The sequence below is a fragment of the Xenopus laevis genome, chromosome 4L (assembly GCF_017654675.1).
Source record: "Xenopus laevis strain J_2021 chromosome 4L, Xenopus_laevis_v10.1, whole genome shotgun sequence".
Classification (NCBI taxonomy): Eukaryota; Metazoa; Chordata; class Amphibia; order Anura; family Pipidae; genus Xenopus; species Xenopus laevis.
The window spans coordinates 10,187,514-10,209,327 of NC_054377.1; the positions used below are offsets into that span (position 1 = coordinate 10,187,514).

The 21,814-nt window shown below is 41.2% G+C and overlaps 1 protein-coding gene across 1 annotated transcript; it reads left to right on the forward strand.

Moving 5' to 3' along the window:
- The first annotated feature begins 104 nt into the window (after positions 1-104).
- On the forward strand, positions 105-15,659 carry astl2d.1.L (astacin-like metallo-endopeptidase 2 gene d1 L homeolog). Its single transcript, XM_041589819.1, has 13 exons — positions 105-237; positions 1,903-1,930; positions 3,509-3,568; positions 5,259-5,390; positions 7,585-7,702; positions 9,311-9,489; positions 10,017-10,098; positions 10,562-10,689; positions 10,888-11,003; positions 11,683-11,908; positions 12,513-12,631; positions 12,935-13,157; positions 13,260-15,659. The coding sequence occupies exons 1-13, from the start codon at positions 172-174 to the stop codon at positions 13,316-13,318; spliced, it is 1,536 nt and encodes a 511-aa protein (XP_041445753.1). The 5' UTR covers positions 105-171; the 3' UTR covers positions 13,319-15,659.
- Positions 15,660-21,814: the final 6,155 nt, after the last annotated feature.

A 21,814-nucleotide genomic window follows, 5' to 3' on the forward strand; every position in this document is an offset into this window, starting at 1 on the left:
GCATTTGTATGATTGTAGACAGTAGAGCAGTTTTTCAAGAAATCATTTGGTGGCCAGTTGGCTGTCACCCTCCCATCCCCCCCTCCAAGACCACTGATTGACTCTAAATATAAGGGCTGGGGATTAGAGTATGAGGTGCTCAGTAGAAATCAGTTGATCAGTAGAAACAATATGAATTCCTCCATTTGTATAATCCTGAGCTGTCTTCTCGGACAAGTATTGAGCATCTCTTTTAAGGTAAGTGAAATCGACTCTTTGCCGAACTCTACTGTTGGTTCATTACTGCTTCCTAATACCCACGATTTGCTTCTTTTTGTTCCCATTTACCTCATACCCATTATTTGCTTCCTCCTTCTCCCTTTGCCTTATACCCATGCCTTGTTTTTTGCTGTTCCATTTGCCTCACACCCATGCTTAGCTTCTTCCTTTGCCCCATACCCATGTTTTGCTTCTATTCCATTTGCCTCATTCCTGTGCTTTGCTTCTTGCTGTTCCATGTGCCTCACACCCATCATTTGCTTCTTCCTTCTCCATTTACCTCCAACCCAGGCTTTGCTTTTTGCTGTTTCCTTTTACTAATACCCACGCTTTGCTTCTTCCTTCTCCCCTTGCCTCATATCCATTATTTACTTCTTCCTAATCTGTTTGCCTCATACCCATGCTTTGCTTCTTACTATTCTCTATTCCTCATACCCATGACCTACTTCTTACTATTCCCTTTGCCTCATACCCATGATTTGCTTCTTACTATTCCCTTTGCCTCATACCCATGCCTTGCTTCTTACTATTCTCTTTGCCTCATACCCATGATTTGCTTCTTACTATTCCCTTTGCCTCATACCCATGCCTTGCTTCTTACTATTCTCTTTGCCTCATACCCATGCCTTGCTTCTTACTATTCTCTATTCCTCATACCCATGACCTACTTCTTACTATTCCCTTTGCCTCATACCCATGATTTGCTTCTTACTATTCCCTTTGCCTCATACCCATGCCTTGCTTCTTACTATTCTCTTTGCCTCATACCCATGATTTGCTTCTTACTATTCCCTTTGCCTCACACCCATGCCTTGCTTCTTACTATTCTCTTTGCCTCATACCCATGCCTTGCTTCTTACTATTCCCTTTGCCACCCTTTACTATTCCCTTTGCCTCATACCCATGCCTTGCTTCTTACTATTCCCTTTGCCTCATACCCATGCCTTGCTTCTTACTATTCCCTTTGCCTCATACCCATGCCTTGCTTCTTACTATTCCCTTTGCCTCATACCCATGCCTTGCTTCTTACTATTCCCTTTGCCTCATACCCATGATTTGCTTCTTACTATTCCCTTTGCCTCATACCCATGCCTTGCTTCTTACTATTCCCTTTGCCTCATACCCATGCCTTGCTTCTTACTATTCCCTTTGCCTCATACCCATGCCTTGCTTCTTACTATTCCCTTTGCCTCATACCCATGCATTGCTTCTTACTATTCCCTTTGCCTCATATCAATGCACATTCCATGGACCCCTATTTCACTAGTAATTTAGTATCTATACAAGTGCGTATATATTCTTTAAAAACATGGGGTTTTAGTTACAAAGTTAGGATTTTAAAATTTAGAAGCCACTATACCATGTCAAGGTAAACCCCATTGATATTAAACGACTAGTGAAACAGGGGATATGGGAATTGATCAAACCCCTCTCTTTTGTATGATTTCAACTAACTTGGCCAGAGCAGTGGCACTTCCATTGTACTTATATATCTTAACATTGGAGTGCCCCCTCAACCTCCCCTTTTGTGTCCCTTTGCCTCATACCCATGTTTTACTTGTTGATATTCCCTTTGCCTCTAACAAATGCTTTATTGGGATTCTCTTGATAACAAAATGTTTAAAACTGTTAATTTGATTTCAGACCATCTTGGCATCCAATTATAATAAAGGTGAGTGCATTGTATTCATATATTTTGTATGAGACCCCCTAATTGCTCATTTGCAGGGCAAATACTACATGTGCCATTAGCCTTACACCAACTAACAGAAATACATTTGCTGATACTATATACCCATTTCTAGAGAAAGCCTGTTCTTATACACATATATATTTTGTAGCTTTGATCTATTACTGGCGAAACTGTCCCACATAACCATCATCTCACATGTCTGGCAACTCAGTTATTTAAAATTCAATAATACCTGTCTGCCCCTATAGAATCGTTATCACAGTATCGTGGATGCCCCTTACTTAATCCTACATGTCTACTATAGCCATCAGCAGTTCCCACATCACATACATTTGTAAATTGCTGATAGAAGGACCTACACACTTTATACACATATAACTTCCCATATCATTCTATATGAGAGCAGCAGAACAAACATTAGATCATTCATCTCATCATACATTAAATAACCAAGGACCTCTTGGAAATGTTCATCTCTCTCTCTCTCTCTCTATCTGTATGTCTGTCTATTATCTATCTATCTATCTATCTATCTATCTATCTATCTATCTAATCATCTATCTATCTATCTATCTACCTATCTATCGCAATTATCTCAATCTATCTATCAGTCATCTCTACATATATATATATATATATATAATATCAAAACAGGGGGGTTGTGGGAGCACTCTAAAGGCTTTAAAGTATATATATATATATAAGTATAATAAATGCTATTGCATATGTACCCAAAACAGGGGTTATTTTGTTACAAAGTTATGATCATAAAATTGATAAGCTGTTTGAACAGCGTTCAATGGACATTGATTACAGGTAATGCTAAAATGCACATAAAATATAAAACAAGTTAGGGACCGCCATTCGGGGTTTACCTTGACGTGGTATGGTGGCTTATCAATTTTATGATCATAACTTTGTAACAAAATAACCCCTGTTTTGGGTACATATGCAATAGCATTTATTATACTTATATATATACTTTAAAGCCTTTAGAGTGCTCCCACAACCCCCCTGTTTTGATATTATATATATATATATATATATATATATATATATATATATATATATATATATATATATATAACTTAATCAATTGGATAGAGCCGCACTCCAAGAAGTTTGTGAATCAAATAATTTTATTAGCATTGGTGTCCTCATACCCATGACCCAGGACACCAATGCTAATAAAAATTATTTGATTCACAAACTTCTTGGAGTGCGGCTCTATCCAATTGATTAAGTAATAATATATTTTGGGCCTGCACCCACGCTTATACTCAAAATCCGGATTAAAGTGCGGCTGCTTTGTTACCAGATATCTATCTATCTATCTATCTATCTATCTATCTATCTATCTATCTATCTCTATCTATCTATCTATCTATCTATCTATCTATCTATCTATCATCTATCATCTATCTACCTGTCTGTCTGTCTGTCATAATCTATCTATGTGAATTATCTCTATCTAGCTATCTATTATCTATCAATCATCTATATAACTATCTAAATTATGTTAAATGTAAAAAAAATGTTTTTGCTTTGTTTCCCCAGTACAAAAGAAAACACCTGCCCCTATCGATGTCTTCAGCAGGTTCATTAAAGCCAACAAAGGTAAATTAGGGCAGTGAGTCTGGGGGATTGTGGGAATGTACATTTACTGCAGGTTGGTGCTGTCCAGAGCTGTTGGGTGGAAGGGGCATTTACCCAAGGCTGCCAAACCTGGGGGCCAACAATCGGATCATTGCCATGTGCCCACTGGTTCCTTTAATCAGTTCTGCTGTTATCCTCACAGCTGTTTGTGGTTCTTATATCTGTAAAGGAAAACTGATGTGGCAAATTCAGACTGGTAAAGGGAAAGTATACCCTCTCTGTCAGTCCCCCCAACCCCCTACCTGTCCCCCATTAGAGAAAATGTGGGCCTGCCCTGGGGCAAGTGGTAAGGACGGGGCTGACCTGGCCTGAATAACCTTCAGTCATAAATGTTTATTTTTATGTTTATTTGTAAGTTTACTACTAAAATGAGTGTCTGTCTAGTGTCTGCACTGCTGGTTCTGACTTCTGTTACATTGCTGTAAGAGACAGAATCAGAGAAGCGAATTTCTTTCTTTCAGCAGCAATTACATTTACAATTAGCTTCAGTACCTTTAAATATATGTAACTAAGTTGTATTGGGAAGTTCCTAGAGCTACAGTTTCATTCATTATGCAAAAACAGTTTTGGGGTGGAGTTTCCCTTTTACAGGAGAATGGTGAGAAGTGCATATTCAGCCCACACTGGGAGTCATTATTTTAATGATTTAATTTAGTTCTAATGCACTCAAATGACTTTGACATAGAATCTGTGATAATGGGACAGAATGCTCTGTTATACAGATAGCTAGAATCTCAGCTGCCATAAAGCAGGACAGGACTGCTGCTTACAATGGGGATCAGATAGGATCTGTGCAGCCACTGGGACAGAATGCTCTGTTATACAGATAGCTAGAATCTCAGCCATAAAGCAGGACAGGACTGCTGCTTACAATGGGGATCAGATAGGATCTGTGCAGCCACTGGGACAGAATGTTCTGTTATACAGATAGCTAGAATCTCAGCTGCCATAAAGCAGGGCAGGACTGCTGCTTACAATGGGGATCAGATAGGATCTGTGCAGCCACTGGGACAGAATGTTCTGTTATACAGATAGCTAGAATCTCAGCTGCCATAAAGCAGGACAGGACTGCTGCTTACAATGGGGATCAGATAGGATCTGTGCAGCCACTGGGACAGAATGTTCTGTTATACAGATAGCTAGAATCTCAGCTGCCATAAAGCAGAACAGGAATGCTGCTTACAATGGGGATCAGATAGGATCTGTGCAGCCACTGGGACAGAATGTTCTGTTATACAGATAGCTAAAATCTCAGCTGCCATAAAGCAGAACAGGACTGCTGCTTACAATGGGGATCAGATAGGATCTGTGCAGCCACTGGGACAGAATGCTCTGTTATATAGATAGCTAGAATCCCAGCTGCCATAAAGCAGGACAGGACTGCTGCTTATAATGGGGATCAGATAGGATCTGTGCAGCCACTGGGATAGAATGTTCTGTTATACAGATAGCTAGAATCTCAGCTGCCATAAAGCAGGGCAGGACTGCTGCTTACAATGGGGATCAGATAGGATCTGTGCAGCCACTGGGACAGAATGATCCATTATAAAGATAGAATCTCAGCCACAAACAGGGCAGGACTGTTGTCTTTCAGAATTCTGTCAATACTGGTCCTTCCAAATTATTCCAAGTGATTTTGTTTTTGAATCAGGAAGCAGAATAAAGCGGGTTCATGGGGACATCGCACTTGGGGTCTCACGTAGCGCCCTCAGCTGCAAAGGTTGCTTATGGCAGAAAATAAATGGGACAGTGTATGTGCCGTACACACTGGATGAGCAGTACAGTAAGTTTTTTTTTACTTTGTATCTCCCAGTGGTTTTGTGTGTTTCCCTTCAAATCAGCTTTGAACAGGTCTGATATAGACCATTGAGTTTTAGACCAATATTCAACTGGCCTTCATTTGATAAAAAAAACAATGTGTGTGTTAGTTTCATACCTTAGTGTTGCTAGGGACTTAAACTAGCAACCACTACCCCCTGAAAATTAGAAGAAAAAATCCCCCAATCCCAAATAAAAAACATTGACATTGAATAGATAGGGATGATTCTGGCTGGAGATAACTATCGCATTTGCACATTGGACCGCTAGGTGGTGCAAATGAGTCCGTTTAAAGGGATACTGTCATGGGAAAAAATATTTTTTTTCTCCAAAACACATCAGTTAATAGTGCTGCTCCAGCAGAATTCTGCACTGAAATCCATTTCTCAAAAGAGCAAACAGATTTTTTTATATTTAATTTTGAAAGCTAACATGAAGCTAGCAGGCCCGGATTTGTGGAAAGGTCACCTAGACCCGGGCCTAGGGTGGCAGGATTTTAGGGGGGCGGCATGCTGCCCAACCACACCCACATTGGTTCAAAAACACTGGGGATGCGCTGGAGATACAATCATTTCTTAAATTTACCGTGTGCCAAGCCCCATTGCTCCAGTCCACCCTGGAGTGGACTGGGGCGATGAACGGTAGTGGGCCTAGGGGCGCCCACTATGTAAATCCGGCCCTGGAAGCTAGACATATTGTCAGTTTTCCCAGCTGCTCCCAGTCATGTGACTTGTGCTCTGATCAACTTCAGTCACTCTTTACTGCTGTACTGCAAGTTGGAGTGATATCACCCCCTCCCTTTCCCCCATACCTCCCAACATTTTGGAAGTAAAATGAGGGACAAAATTTTTTTTTCCGCACGTAGCGCAGCAATTTTTTGACCACACCCCTTTCTGTGGCCACACCCCCTAATTACCATGTTTGTTTTACAAAATTTGGCAGGTTATGAAAGTTTGAGAATATTTCTCCTTATCTAAACTGTGTTTTTGTGTCTCAAAATTGTTACAAAGTATCTTATTTGCACCTGTTAGCTGTTCTGGGCTCTCTGCTAAAAGCCAATTAAGTGAGAAACTTTGTTTCTTTTTCTGGCTGTTCAGTGCAGAGAAAAGAGTCCCTCCGAAAAAGGGACAGTTGGGAGGTATGCTTTCCCCCCCCAGCAGCCTAACAACAGAACAAGGTAACCAGATAACAGCTCCCTTAAGCTGGCCTTACACTGGCTGATTAGGGTTGCCACCTGTCCGTTTTTGACCCGGACAGCCCGGTAATTTGAAGGGATGCCCAGGTCAAAACTTCCTGCCCGGTTTTCCAAATGAATAAAACCGTGCAGGATTCCCCATGATTGACACAGCGATTGGCAAATAGTTGATCGCCACGTCATAGCCACGCACCCTGACATCACTGCATCAAGACCCCAGGTCTCCACCAGGCAGAAAAGATGGCAACCCTAGAGCCGATAAAAAGCTTCCGACAGACCGAGTTGGCAGCTTATCGGGTTGTGTGTAGGGCCTTCCGACGGGCTTTCCAGATCGATAGCTGTCTATAAGTCGGTCAGATGTCGATTGGGTTGGATTGCACCCCACATCTATTTGTTGATGCAGTCCCGCGATCCGACCGCCCGTGTTAGCTTCATTATGATCTGATCATTTGGATCAGCCCGATATCGCCCACCTCGGCATATCGGGTAGAGATCCGCTGGTTTGGAGAAATCACCAAACAAGTGGATTTCTACATGTATGGCCACCTTTACACAAGATAACAGCTGCCTGATAGATCTAAGAACAACACTCAATAGTAAAATCCAGGTCCCACTGAGACACATTCAGTTACATTGAGTAGGAGAAACAACAGCCTGCCAGAAAGCAGTTCCATCCTAAAGTGCTGGCTCTTTCTGAAATCACATGACCAGACATAATGACCTGAGATGCACCTACACACCAATATTACAACTAAAAAATACACTTGCTGGTTCAGGAATGACATTTTATATTGTAGAGTGAATTATTTGCAGTGTAAACAGTGTCATTTAGAAATAAAAACTACTTCATAAACATCATGACATAATCCCTTTAAGGAGGCCATATGTTAATTATTTCTGGTGCAGGAACACACACGTTTTGTGCAGGAAACAGGAATTCACCAATTTTTTTTGCGTCCCCCAGATAACGATGAAATTAACATGATCACAACGACTATGCAAGTATACGCGACCCTGACCTGCGTGCAGTTTGTCCCTTACACAAATGAAGATGATTATATCACTATAAAATCTGCCAATGGGTAAGTCTGACAATTACTATATGTGAGTTTACCTGGTGGTCTAGTGGGGCGACGGGGCGCCTTCTCTTATGCATACGTCACATCATCGTTGGCGTGAAATTCAAATATTTAAAGTGGCCGCGTCCAATTACTCATTGGCCAACGTAGGTCTATTTCCTGATAGTTCCTGTTTATGATTCGTGGCTGAATATCTGACCCTTGCCTGTTCCTAACCGCTGATTGTTCAGACCTTTGCCTGTTCCTGATAATTTTCTCGGTTACTGATTTTGTACTGTGTTACTGTGTGGTTTGATCCATTTTAATTCACCTTCATTAGCAAAACTGTAATAACATATAAAACCTGACCCTAAAACCCTCAGAAATGTATTCGAACTTTGCATAGCTGCCAACTTTTATAAAATGGGTGTGGTATTTAAGAGGTGTGGCCATAAAATGGGAGTGGTCAAAAATGTGTCGCTCTTTGCATGGCAAATCTTTTTGTCCTTCTTTCTGTTTTCCAAATTTTGGGAGGTTTGCTACGCTCCCTGTTCCCTGTCCTTCCTGCATATGTTATGTTCCCCTTGATCCTCTCACTTTAAGACCTGGCGGCATCCGAGTAGCAGAGGGCTCCTCCCGAAGCATAAGATGATTGTTATAGGCAGAAACGTGAACTGAGACAAGGACCTTGGGGTTTGTTCTGGATTTTGGGATAACGTACAGTACACTATAGTTAAAACAAATGTTTCAGTCTTCTAAAGGAAAAAAATATACAACAGTTTTATCCTAACTAGACTGTGCTGTGTGAGGTTACTGAAATAGCTTTTTATGAGCTTGTGTCTGTGTATACAAACAACCTTTAGTCAACCAGAGCATAAATAAGAAAATTCTTACAGTGCTAGACCAGCTTGTAGCCAACAAGAGCATTAGAATTTTCATAATGACAGACCAACCTGTAGCCAATCAGAACATAAGAATTCTCACATTACTAGACCAACCTGTACCCAATCAGAGCAAAAGAATGTTTGCATTAGAAAGCCAACCTGTAGCCAATCAGAACATTAGAATTCTCACAGTGCCTGGCCAGCAGGTAGCCAATTAGAGCAGTAGAATTCTCACAGTGCTAGACCAACCTGCAACCAATCAGAGCAATCGAATGTTTACATTAGTAAACCTACCTGTAGCAAATCAGAACATTAGAATTCTCACAGTGCTGAACCAACCTGCAACAAATCAGAGCATTAAAATGAACACAGCTCTAGACCAACCTGTAACCAATCAGAACATTAGAATGGTCAAAATGACAGACAAACCTGTGACCAATCTATTAGAATGCTCACATTAGTAGACCAACATTTAGACCAACCTGTGGCCAATCAGAGCATAAGAATTCTCACAGTGCTAGACCAGCCTGTATCCAATCAGTGCACCAGAATGCTCAAAGTTGCAGTGACAGACCAACCTGTTGCCAATCACACAGAAATCAACCTCCATCCAAGCAGATGAGTACAATGTTCACTTTTTAAATTAATATAGCCAAAAGGCAGCTGTACCTGCAACGCTCTTACTGTAAATAAGTGTAAGATGTGCTTTACTCAGCAAGTCAATAACTCTCCTATGTTTGGATTCCAGCTGTTGGTCGTTCATGGGGAGGCAAGGAGGTGCCCAAATTGTGTCCGTGCAGAAAGGTTACTGTACCTCCGAAGGAACGACCATGCATGAACTCAACCACGCCCTGGGCTTTGTACATGAACAGTCCAGGAGCGACCGGGATGACTATGTTGATATCATGTATCAGTACATCTCACCAGGTATGGGGACATTAGTGACATCTCCACCAGAAACTAAAGGGCCACCATGTTCTAAAAGTTGTTCTTCGAACAGATGCGTTGCCTAAACTGCAATAGTTTTATGTAATACCTCTCTGCACAGGTTATAGTCTGCTTAGAGCATGGGGATACCTAGGCTGAAATGGTTGTCTATATGTCCATGTACAGTCAATGAGAAGCTCACTGGGGTTTCCTGTTGGATTAATGCATCTGCATCAGTATTATGGAGATGTAGAAGATCTGGCAACACCAGAACTTAATTACAATCTAACCCCTTTATGCCACACCCCTCCTAATTAATTATCACACTACAGGCAGGGTGTGGAAGGAGAACAAGTAGGGTTGGGGCCAATGGAATCGTATGCCATTGTCTGAGGACAAACACATGTCACTTGGATATAGAGGGGTGACAGTTACAAAAGTGATTTGGGGTTGAGTCATTGAGTTTGCTGATGTTATCTAAAAAACTCAAAATCGCCCCATCCCTTATAACCTGCTGTTTATGATAGATGACAAAGTCAACTTTGACAAAATGGACACCAACAACCTCCGCACAAGATATGACTACCAATCCATCATGCACTACCCAGCGTGAGTTTACCACGTCTTGTTCAATGTGTGTATTGTTGTTTAGCTTGTTCTTGTCTTACAACATTCATGATGCCAGCCCTAATGGGCCCCACTGCAACATCATTTTAAGGCCCCCTTAAACTTTGGGAACAAGATATTTCATATACATATATAGTGATATTGCTTAGAAGTCAGTGTCCTACTGGGGTCCCTATACTTTACTTGGCAGGTTCTGCTTCCTCTATATTTAGACCCATTCCTTAGGGTTTTTGGAAGAGTTCTCAGATGGGGTGTGAACATTGGGGATCAGGGTGTGGTCATAATTGTCCCACTTTTGATGTTAATAATAGAAGCTTGGGGTGGGGTTGACACAAGGTAAACATTTACATCTTAATATTTCTATTAGAGATACTACAATCCCTACTCATGGACATAGATTGCCAGCTGTATTATTCACTTCTTGCCTTTCTTATTATAATTGTAGGTGGGCTTACAGCAACACAACTGGAAAAAATACTATTGTGGCCAAGCCTGACCCTAGTGTAACACTTGGTGCCGGAAGCACAATGACCAGCTTGGATTTTACTAAGATAAACCGGCTCTATCAGTGTGGTGAGTACCATGAGAACCATGGGCAAGAACAGGTCCACTGTTGGCAAGTTAATGTTCACATGGGTTCATCATAGGCCTCCTTCAAGGGGAAGACTTTTGTCCTTATCTGTTGCTGGCATTTACCACAAGCTGTTTTTGGGGTGGGGTTGGTTTGTTTTATGGGCCATTGGTCTTTATGAAGGTTCTTTTGCGTTTCAGATGTATGTGGTTCTTTCCTGACTGATGCCAATGGAACTATCATCTCAACTAATTATCCATCCCCTTATCCAAATAATGGCAAATGTGTGTGGGTCATCCAGGCACCGTCCGATTTGGTGAATTATATATTATTTCATATATTCGTTATCTTCTTTTCCTGTTTTGGTTCAAGGTTGCTTAACCTAAATCAGTGGTCCCCAACATTTTTTGGGGCCACATTCAAATGTAAAAAAAGTTGCAGAGCAACAAAAGCATGCAAAAAGTTTCTGGGGTGCCAAATATGGGCTGTAATTGGCTATTGGTAGCCCCTATGTGGACAGGCAGCCTACAGGAGGCTCTGTTTGGCAGTACACATGCTTATTATGCAGCTGAAGCTTTCCTTCAAACCAGGAATTGAAAAATAAGCACCTGCTTTGAGGCCACTGATAGCAACATGTTGCTCACGAGCCACTAGTTGGGGATCAGCCCTAAATCATGGTCTTTTTTTCTAGATGTAGCATAGGGACTCCTTAGCTTTCAATTCAAGCCTCTCCTATTTATTCATTCGCTACCATTTACCCTAGCAACCAGAAAGCTGCTAAAATATCAAACGTACCTTGCTGTTGGAGGATAGTGGTCCTTCCACCCTATAACATTATCTCTGATGACCATTCTTGGGTCTTCATGTCACTTTTCAATCTCAGCTTGTTTCTGCCCTCTGTGATATTACTGGTCCTTAGTCATTCTTTTAGACAAATAGCAAAAGAAGGAATAGATGCCCTTTAACACATGCTGACTTTAACGTTGCACCTGCAGGTAACGCTGAAGTTTGATGCCTTTGATCTCCAATCTTCCCCAAACTGTATCTCTGACTACATTAGAGTTTATGATGGGCGCACCAGAAATTCCCTACTACTGCTAGACAGAACTTGTGGGTCTGAACCTGTTCCTGCTCTGATCGCCTCAACAAACCTGGCGTTAGTGGAGTTTGTCAGTCGTGATAACAAGAAAAAGACTGGTTTCAAGGCCTCGTACAGTACAGGTAAATATGGGTTGGCAGTGCCGCTATTGTATTCAATTACAATTAAATTACATACGATAACGGGGAGAAATGCATAAACTGGTGGCTTCTTAAATGATACGTAAACCTTAATAATAAGTGAATGTAAAATTGATAAAGGTGCTATTGTAAGAACTTTTGCAATGTACTTTCATTATTTATTTTTTTTAATTCCAAGATATTAAGGGATACATGTGCTGTTAATATGAATGAATTTTGTTCCAACAGCGCCACCTGCTGGTCAGTTTCCCACCAGTCTGACCACCAAGTAGTCAAGGAAGTTGTCAGGAGAAAGAACGAGGCTGCTCTGATGTTCTTCTGCTTAGGAAAACAATTATAAATCTTTCTCAAATCTTTCCTAAGCAGAAGAACATCAGAGCAGCTTCTTTCTTTCTGTGTGAGCCAGTTACACCTCCACTAAAGAGAATACATTTAATGGACAATCAGTTAAAAGGGTAAATGAGATACACAAGGTATACTGGCACTTTATAGATGGGGCCTGGTTCTGTTACATGATGCCATTGCTTATATGTGGGATAGGAATCTGATAATCGAGGTACCCACTAATGTTTTTTTTTTCCACCAGTGAAATGTGGAGGCACGTATTTCACCCCATCAAGGAGCATCACTTCCCCCGGATATCCCAACAATTACCCTCCTTATAGCAACTGTTCTTACATCATCACTGCTCCACCTTCCTATAAAGTAAGGAGATACACACTCACACAATCTATCCACGAATGCTCTAATGTGATCATATCTGCAACAATGAAATCATTCCCCGCCACTATAGAACTAGCGTTGGGTGACACTTCCTGCTGATGAACAGCAGGGGGCACTTGGAAAAAACATTTTTGTAGTTAACAGTGTAAAAACTGCTTATTTCATGAAATGTTAAAAATGTAAAACTGCTCAAGTCATTGCTTCTCAAGGTGTTGGTCCACACAATGTAAAAGCACCAGCCTCTACTCTACTAGCCTGACTTCTACTATTCCTTCTTTCTTCTAGGTCTCACTGAGCATGACCAGCTTCAATACAGAATTTAGCTCCTCATGCAAATATGATTACCTGTCCGTATATGATGGGAATTCCAGTAACAATCCCCTCCTGAACACATTCTGTGGACCCCTCTTCCTCCTTTCTGCCACCTCCACTGGTCCCAACATGTTCCTCAGGTTCCTCAGTGATAAATCAGTGCAGAAGAACGGCTTTCTGCTGTCATACAGTTTTGGTGGGTATTGAGTAGCAACGTTATGATAAGTCTCTGGCCAACTCCGTGTAACATCCAGCCATTTTACTAATCATCACCCAAATTTTTCTTTTCTATTTGCAGTTCCTTTATCCAAAAATTGGAATGGACCCAAAGTGGATGCAATTCTTACTGGTGATTAATTCGTCATTCATATTAATTCCTAAAATTTTGGTCACCTTGCAAAGTGTTTGTCCCTAGATGATCAAGTACATGATTCAGTTTGTAAATAGAATGAAATACATGGGTTTTTTTAAAAGGTTTTTATTTTGCATTGTAGGGCAGAGACACACGTGGAGATTGGGGGAGATTAGTGGGATTGCACTTGGAACGATTTGTTTTCCAAATCGTTCCTTCGCAAGGAAACTTCGGGCAACTTCGGAAAACAAAGTGCTCTGAGTGCCATCCCGCCGGATATTTACATTCTAGCCAGTGGGAAGGCAGTTCAGGAAGATTAGTCACCCGAAGAAGAGGTGATTTGTAGCCAGGCGACTAATCTCCCCGAATCTCCATGTGTGTCTCTGCCGTTAAAGAGATTAGTTCACTATTCACAAGAAATGATTGGTGATGTAGACTGGTGAGTTCCATAATAGGTACACAAATCTAGGTAGATGTAGCATTTTTATTAGGTTAACTTAAAAGGATAGGTTCCGGGTTCTTAGTTCTGTACAATAAGGTATCTGTGTTAACAATGATACACAAATACTCGAACCTAGTTATTAGGGTGAGTGCTGGATTGCCTTCCATGATAACCAGGTTCCCCAAGGGAAATAAAATTGATTATTTTTTATTTATCTGTAGGCCACTTAGTGCCCCAAACCTTTCAAGTACCTCCAGTGCAGCCAGTAGTGAGGGGTCAGCATCTGCGAGGAAAATTAACATATCGTCGGCATACAGTACCACTTTTTCTTCTATATTGGCGATTGAGATTTCCTTAACAAAAGGGATTTATCGCCAGTGGCTTAATAGCCAGAGCAAATAAAAGGAGTGACAGGGGGCATCCTTGTCTGGTTCCTGTCCTCAACTCAAATTCTGCAGAGAGAGTGTTGTTGAACCAGTTTTCAGAGGTATGTTTCTTGTATAGCAAGTTGACCCATGTGATAAAGTTAGGACAGAATACAAATTTCTCTAGAATCTGCCAGAGATATGACCAAAGGCCTTTGTTATATCTAGAGAGGCGACAGCTCGAATGGAGTGTTGCTGGCAGGCCAATTGAATGTGGGTGTATAAACATCTAAGATTAATGAAAATAGTTTTATGAGGCATAAAGCCAGCCTGGTCCAGGTGGATTAGAGATGTAATGACCTGTGTTAATCTATTCATTAATAATTTAGCAATTAACTTAGCATCAGTGATATAGGTCTATAGGATTCACATGAATACAGGTCCTTCCCATTCTTAAGTATCAGAGTAATTATCGTGTTGTAGCATGGGAGGGGAGTTCCTAGCTTTATCTGATAGCTAGAGGTCTAGGTCTCTTTGGGCCCTAGCTATTGTGCCATGATTATCTTTGGATTTGGTGTGGTAATATGTCTGTTCTGCCTTAAATGGAGTTTTCCTGCAGCTTTAATATCAACCATTTTGGTTTCTCTAATGGCATGTATGGTGGCAATATGAGTGCCCCTGGCCACTGCCTTGCCTATGTCCCATACTGCTAAGGGCAAGGCTGTGCTTTGGTTGACCGCCCAGCATTCCCCAAATTCTTTTACACGTTATGAAATATGAAATACAGTAATAGTAGATCACAATGTTGCCCCTTAACTTTTCTGTATCATTTTTACACACTTTTAAAACTGAGGGCAGAGACACGCGGTGCTATTTCGGGAGATTAGTCGTCCATCGATAAATCTCTTCTTCTTCGGACGACTAATCTCCCCGAACTGCCTTCCCACCGGCTAGAATGTAAATCGCCGGCTGGATGGCACTGGGATCGCTTCGACTTTCCGAAGCGTTTTGAGTGCCATCCCGCCGGCGATTTACATTCTAGCCGGCAGTTCGGGGAGATTAGTCGCCCGAAGAAGAAGAGATTTGTTGATGGATGACTAATCTCCCGAGATAGCACGTGTGTCTCTGCCCTCAGTTTTAAAAGTGTGTAAAAATGATACAGAAAAGTTGAATAAATTTGAATTTTCACAATAAGGGGCAACATTGTGATCTACTATTACTGTATTTTATATTTCATAACATGTAAAAGAATTTGGGGAATACACTTCCCTGAGTGGTTACAATATTTATAATCAGTTTAGATATCAGCCTGTGGTGCAAGTGAATTTTAGATAGATCTTGGTTCCTTGGTCTGAATGCTCTGAGATAAAGACAATCTCTGCCATAAAGCAGGACAGGACTGCTGCTTCCAATGGGGATCAGATAGGAAAGGTGCCACTATGCAAATATGTTTGTAAATGTAAATTCATACAACTACAAATCAACTTTTATGAGTATTAGCGATTGTTTTCACGTGTAATTAAAACTTATTTTACCAAACGGTGTCTGTGTGTCTTATAAATACAGTGGGAAAGAGACAAGGCAGCATCAGGCAAGTAATTGTTCTGTAGTGGAGAGACAGTAGTGGGCATAGACATGTACTGTAAATTGTTAAATAACAACAGATATGCAAATAAGTTAGAAACCACAAAGAAATAAAAATAAGGACCAAATGCAAGATTAGATCCTCGCCATTTACATTATGCTAAAAGTTAACTTGTAGGTGCCCATTGCTTTTGAGTCAGTATGACTATATGAGTCAGTGTCTCCCTCTGCTGGGTCCATGAGACATTCTATCAATGGCCTGAAATCCTTTAAGACATTTCTTTAGCAGATCATAGGGGTGGGGTGGCCTGACTTACTTACAGTTGTCCCTCTGTCCTAGTCCCTTTGGCGTTTCATCTCCTGGCTCTCTGTCTCTTTTATTTATACCATTATGTTTGTCCCACCCACCTCCGTTGATGTCAGAGACAGGCGTAGGATATAAGTATATAAATTCTGATGTCACAGTGGGTCCTGGATTACCCATTAAATGTCCCATATCTCCTGCCAGTCTGTCGCACTCCCATGAGATGAGACTGTGCCATCATTCCTTACTCTGCACATTATGCAAAGCATAGTTATATGGAGACCAAAGTTTGGGAGACAAAATGCTTGGGAGGCCACCACCTTGTGTCTATCAAGACTTTCTTGGGGGTGCCACAGTGTGTCTGAAATGTTTAGAGCCCGCAGAGCCATGAAATTCTTGTATCTACAATGAGCCATGAAATGTCCCCCCAACTTTTTATGGTTCATTGTAGCTCCAATTATTTCATGATTTTGAGGGTTCCAAACATTTAATGACCACCACATGGTAGGAGAGCAAAACGTGTCATGAAAAGTTGGGGCTATAGTGTGTTCCAAACATGTAAAAAGTGTATGGTTTTGTTAAATAGTGTATTTTGGTATTTTGGAAGTTTATGGATAGGTTTGCCAGTGGTGCTGGTGGAATAAACTAGATGAAGAGATGGAGGCAGGGACACAAAGGGCAGGGCAGGTAGAAAGAGGAACACGACCTCATCACCAACTGAAAGAGAAAAAACGACCAAACTAGAAAATATTTATACGGGGCAGTAGTTCCCAATAAGGATGGACATAATTCAGAATTCATTTTTTTCAGCAGAATTCACCGATTTCCAAGTGCCTGCCCGAACCGAATCCAAAAAAATACTCGACTTTTCGTCACACAAACAAGGAAGTGCGGTTCTCTTTCCTACATATTTCCCTTATTTTACACAAGCAAATTAGGGTTTGGATTTGGTTCGGTATTCGTGTGAATCTTGAATCCTAAAATAGTAGATTCGCGCATCCCTAGTTCCCAGACCTTGGGTCTGTTTTCCTGGGGGGAGCTTGGAGAAGTTCTTTACAATTTTTAATATGCACATTCTTCCTATAATTGTATATTGTATTAAGAAAAGCCACATCAAGGTCACAAACCTACTGTAGCTTCCTATAATTAGAGACTGTTGTTAAATAACTTATCTGTTTGTTAAAGGAGAACAAAAGTCATTTAGCACTTGGGGGTGCCAAGTGTGAGGGACCCCTAAGTGAATGTATTTACTTACCTGAAACCCGGGGCCGGCACTCCTATCAGCAGAAAACTGCACCGGCCCGGGTTATTCCAATGAGCACCAAGGATCGATCCTCTTCTGGCTTCTACTTTTTGCCCCGGGGAAATTTAAAGAAAGAAGAAGCCGGAATTCGTTGGAATAATTCTGGGCCGGTGCAGTTTTCTGCTGATAGGAGCACCGGCCCGGGGTTTCAGGTAAGTAAATACATTCACTTCGGGGTGCCCAACATTTGGCACCCCCAAGTGCTAAACAACTTTACTTCTCCTTTAAAGGGATACTGTTGTGGGAATTTTTTTTTTTCAAAATGAATCAGTTAATAGTGCTGCTCCAGCAGAATTCTGCACTGAATCCATTTCTCAAAAGAGCAAACAGATTTTTTTATATTCAATTTTGAAATCTGACATGGGGCTAGACATATTGTCAATTTCCCAGCTGCCCCAAGTCATGTGACTTGTGCTCTGATAAACTTCAATCACTCTTTACTGCTGTACTGCAAGTTAGAGTGATATCACCCCCTCCCTTTTTCCCCCCAGCAGCCAAACAACAGAACAATGGGAAGGTAACCAGATAGCAGCTCCCTAACACAAGATAACAGCTGCCTGGTAGATCTAAGAACAACACTCAATAGTAAAAACCCATGTCCCACTGAGACACATTCAGTTACATTGAGAAGGAAAAACAGCAGCCTGCCAGAAAGCATTTCTCTCCTAAAGTGCAGGCACAAGTCACATGACTTGGGGCAGCTGGGAAATTGACAATATGTCTAGCCCCATGTCAGATTTTAAAATTAAATATAAAAAAATCTGTTTGCTCTTTTGAGAAATGGATTTCAGTGCAGAATTCTGCTGGAACAGCACTATTAACTGATTCATTTTGAAAATTATTTTTTTTCCCATCCCATGACAGTATCCCCTTAAGCTTGAGCTCATTTAAAGAGCAGTTTGAGGGTCAAATAGGGTGAGATTTAAGGTGGAAACATTTGCTGTCATAGGCATTCTTTTAACTAGGGCTGAACGGCTGAAACACGGTGGGTTTCCATATATCTGCAACCTTGTTAGAAGAGTGGCCTGACCAAAGGTTGGTCCTCCAATAAGGGCATTAAAAATCCAACAACCACTGATACGGGAAAACAAAATTCATAATGGATTAGAAGAATTAGTACTATGATGAATATAATGATGAAAATAGACATTACTGTTGGTTCTTTTTCAAGTAGAGATGAACTGAAGGTGGAGAGACATCATTTACAGACTTTTATAAAAGACTGAGAAGCTTGAGAGAAGGGGGTTTGTAGACAGAGAATAGGGAAAATATGAAATCCTCCTCCTAAAGGTAACGTGGTTGATGAACTTTCAATTCAATCCCTGCTTGAAGGTCCAGTCTTTGGGCAGGGGCCCCTTTAGCTCATGAAATGAGTATAGATATAAGAAAACATTGTATATCACCAATTTAGTCATAGTTTCAAGAATATCTAGAGCAACAAATCTATATTCACTCCGATTTTCACTCTAACTGGCCTTCTAGTTAGGATTTTAGGGGCATTTAGAAGTACAATGGCCATTCTTCTTCCTCACTTGCCACTAATTAACCTACTGTAATTTTGCTGAAGCAGAATGATGGAAAGACTTCTAACTAGTACAGGTGTCCATACATAGAGGTCCAGGGGCAAATTGTGTCCCTCCAAAGGATTGTATAGATAAGTGAGTGCTCCGCATTCTGCCCATGGGCTACAATAATGACATGGTCTTCTGCTCGTTTGTTGGGGCTCTAACCACTCTAGACTTTCATTTTCTTCTGGCCAGTCACATTCTTTTCCTGACATGGAAACTGGGTCTGCAGGTTAGAGAAAATCCCCATTCCCATGATGCCTTTCCTGTCAGGAGATTAGTGATCAAACGCCATCTTTGAAACCTACTTTGAAACCTGCATTCTGATGTCAGAAGCACTTCCACCAACACACCCACCATCCCAACAACTCTGTTCAATTCTCCATTTATTAAAAGCCTTGATCCATACTCTGTGCCACAGACTTGGAGTATTATTTGTTCATAATATAGGTAGTGATGGGTGAATTTATTCGCCAGACGCGAATTCGCGGCGAAATTGACCGTTTTGCCCTGCCGAATAAATTCGCAAATTAGTCGCAAAAATTCACTGGCATCAAAGTTTTTTCGAAGCCGGTGATGGTTCCGGTGCCCATTTTGACGCAGACGAATTGTCGCCGGCGTCAAAATCATCGTTTCGTGATTTTTTTCCCATCAATTTCCCGAATTTCGCCGGAAATTTGCAAAATTCGTGGCAAAGCAAAACGGGACAAATTCGCCCATCATTAGTCCCAAGTGCATTTTGTCTATAAAATGATATTCTGAATACAAAAATATCTCCAATACATTTTTGGACACAGAATGAAGTGGTTCCCAAACTGGGGTGACTCGGAGCAGAGGCTGAGTAGGCTTCGCTTCAAATCCAGGGAGGTAGCCACTTGTTTGCTGTTCTATATCATGTTAAAACTATGGCGTAATGGCTGATATCATCAAGTTTCCTATATCTGTAACTGTGTTATGTCCCAAGGGGGCCCCTCGCTAAAGGTTGGGTCAGATGAACCACCTTTCAAAAACACAGAAGAGAGCTTTGGCCCACCCGTCAACACTACTTTAGGCAGTCGCCGGGCAACTAATCTCCCTGAATCTGCCTGTGTGCCCTGACCCTTAGGGTACAGGGTTGTAGATGGCTCAAAAATGCTGGATCTGTGACATGGATGTAGTTGTGGATGTTGGGAATAGGGGGGTCAGCGCAGGACCATATCATGGGCTTTGGCACATTTGTGGTAACAAGGCTGGGTAAAAATTCTTCTGCTTCCTCTAAAACCATACACCTTGAAAATTCATATTTTGGGTTTTTTTAGGCTAAGGGGGACAGTCCAGTGCTTCAAATGTGGGATGGACGTTGACTACAGATTATTATGGCATCGTAGTATAGTTTAAAGGTATACTGTCATGGGAAAAAACATTTTTTTCAAAATGGATCAGTTAATAGTGCTGCTTCAGCAGAATTCTGCACTGAAATCCATCTCTCAAAAGATCAAACTGATTTTTTTATATTCAATTTTGAAATCTGACATGGGGCTAGACATATTGTCGATTTCCCAGCTGCCCCAAGTCATGTGACTTGTGCTCTGATAAACTTCAGTCACTCTTTACTGCTGTACTGCAAGTTGGAGTGATATCACCCCCTCCCTTCCCCCCCCAGCAGCCAAACAAAAGAACAATGGGAAGGTAACCAGATAGCAGCTCCCTAACACAAGATAACAGCTGCCTGGTAGATCTAAGAACAACACTCAATAGTAAAAACCCATGTCCCACTGAGACACATTAAGTTACATTGAAAAGGAAAAACAGCAGCCTGCCAGAAAGCATTTCTCTCCTAAAGTGCAGGCACAAGTCACATGACCGGGACAGCTGGGAAATTGACAATATGTCTAGCCCCATGTCAAATTTCAAAATTGAATATAAAAAAATCTGTTTGATCCTTTGAGAAATGGATTTCAGTGCAGAATTATGCTGAAGCAGCACTATTAACTGATTCATTTTGATATGACAGTATCCCTTTAAGTCAGGACGTAAACCGGCTTCAAAAAAGGAAAAGTCGCCAGCGTTTTTGGAACTTTAATGCATTTTCGGCACACAGGATACGATGTAAGTGACAGAAGATTGAGGAAGATCTAGCTTCTTTTTAGCACTTGCCTGGTCTGAGGTGGTGAACTCAACTTTGACGAAAGAGGTAACGTTCAGTAAAATCTGCATTTCAGTGAATTTGCTGAGTAGAAGCCCGTTGGCCGGAGCGAAAATATGCCTAGCGATAGGGTCCGAAACTGTGCTAGCGATGGTCTGGTTCGCTAGCGAATTGGCGATTGTGCCTGTTAGTGAATTGGCAATGTCCCTGCGGGTGGAAACGCTAGCGAATTGTCTCTAGCGTTAGCCACTTCGTCCTTTAGGAAATCTGCCCCTTGGTATATGCAGAGCACTTTTCTTTATTTTTACCAATATGGAGTTAGCTCAGATGAAAAAAAGTCTTCTGAATGCATGCATGGATGGATTTTAATGAAGGCTCGAAGAGAATTAGCCCTCTCAGCCATCTTCAGTGAAGTTCCCTCTACATGAGGTTGGAACTGCTTTTATCATGCCATGTGTTCTGGGGTATTATACATGAAACAAACATAGTATTTATACTACCATACATTCTGGGGGTATTATATATGGAATTGGCGCTGTATTTATTCTTCCTTGTGTTCTAAAGTATTATACTGTATATGGAATTGACACTGTATTTATCCTGCCGTGTGTTCTGGGGTATTATATATGGAATTGGCACTGTATTTATTCTTCCATGTATTCTGGGGTATTATATATGGAATTGACACTGTATTTATCCTGCCGTGTGTTCTGGGGTATTATAAATGAAATTGGCACTGTATTTATCCTGCCATGTGTTCTGGGGTATTATATATGGAATTGGCACTGTATTTATCCTGCCTTGTGTTCTGGG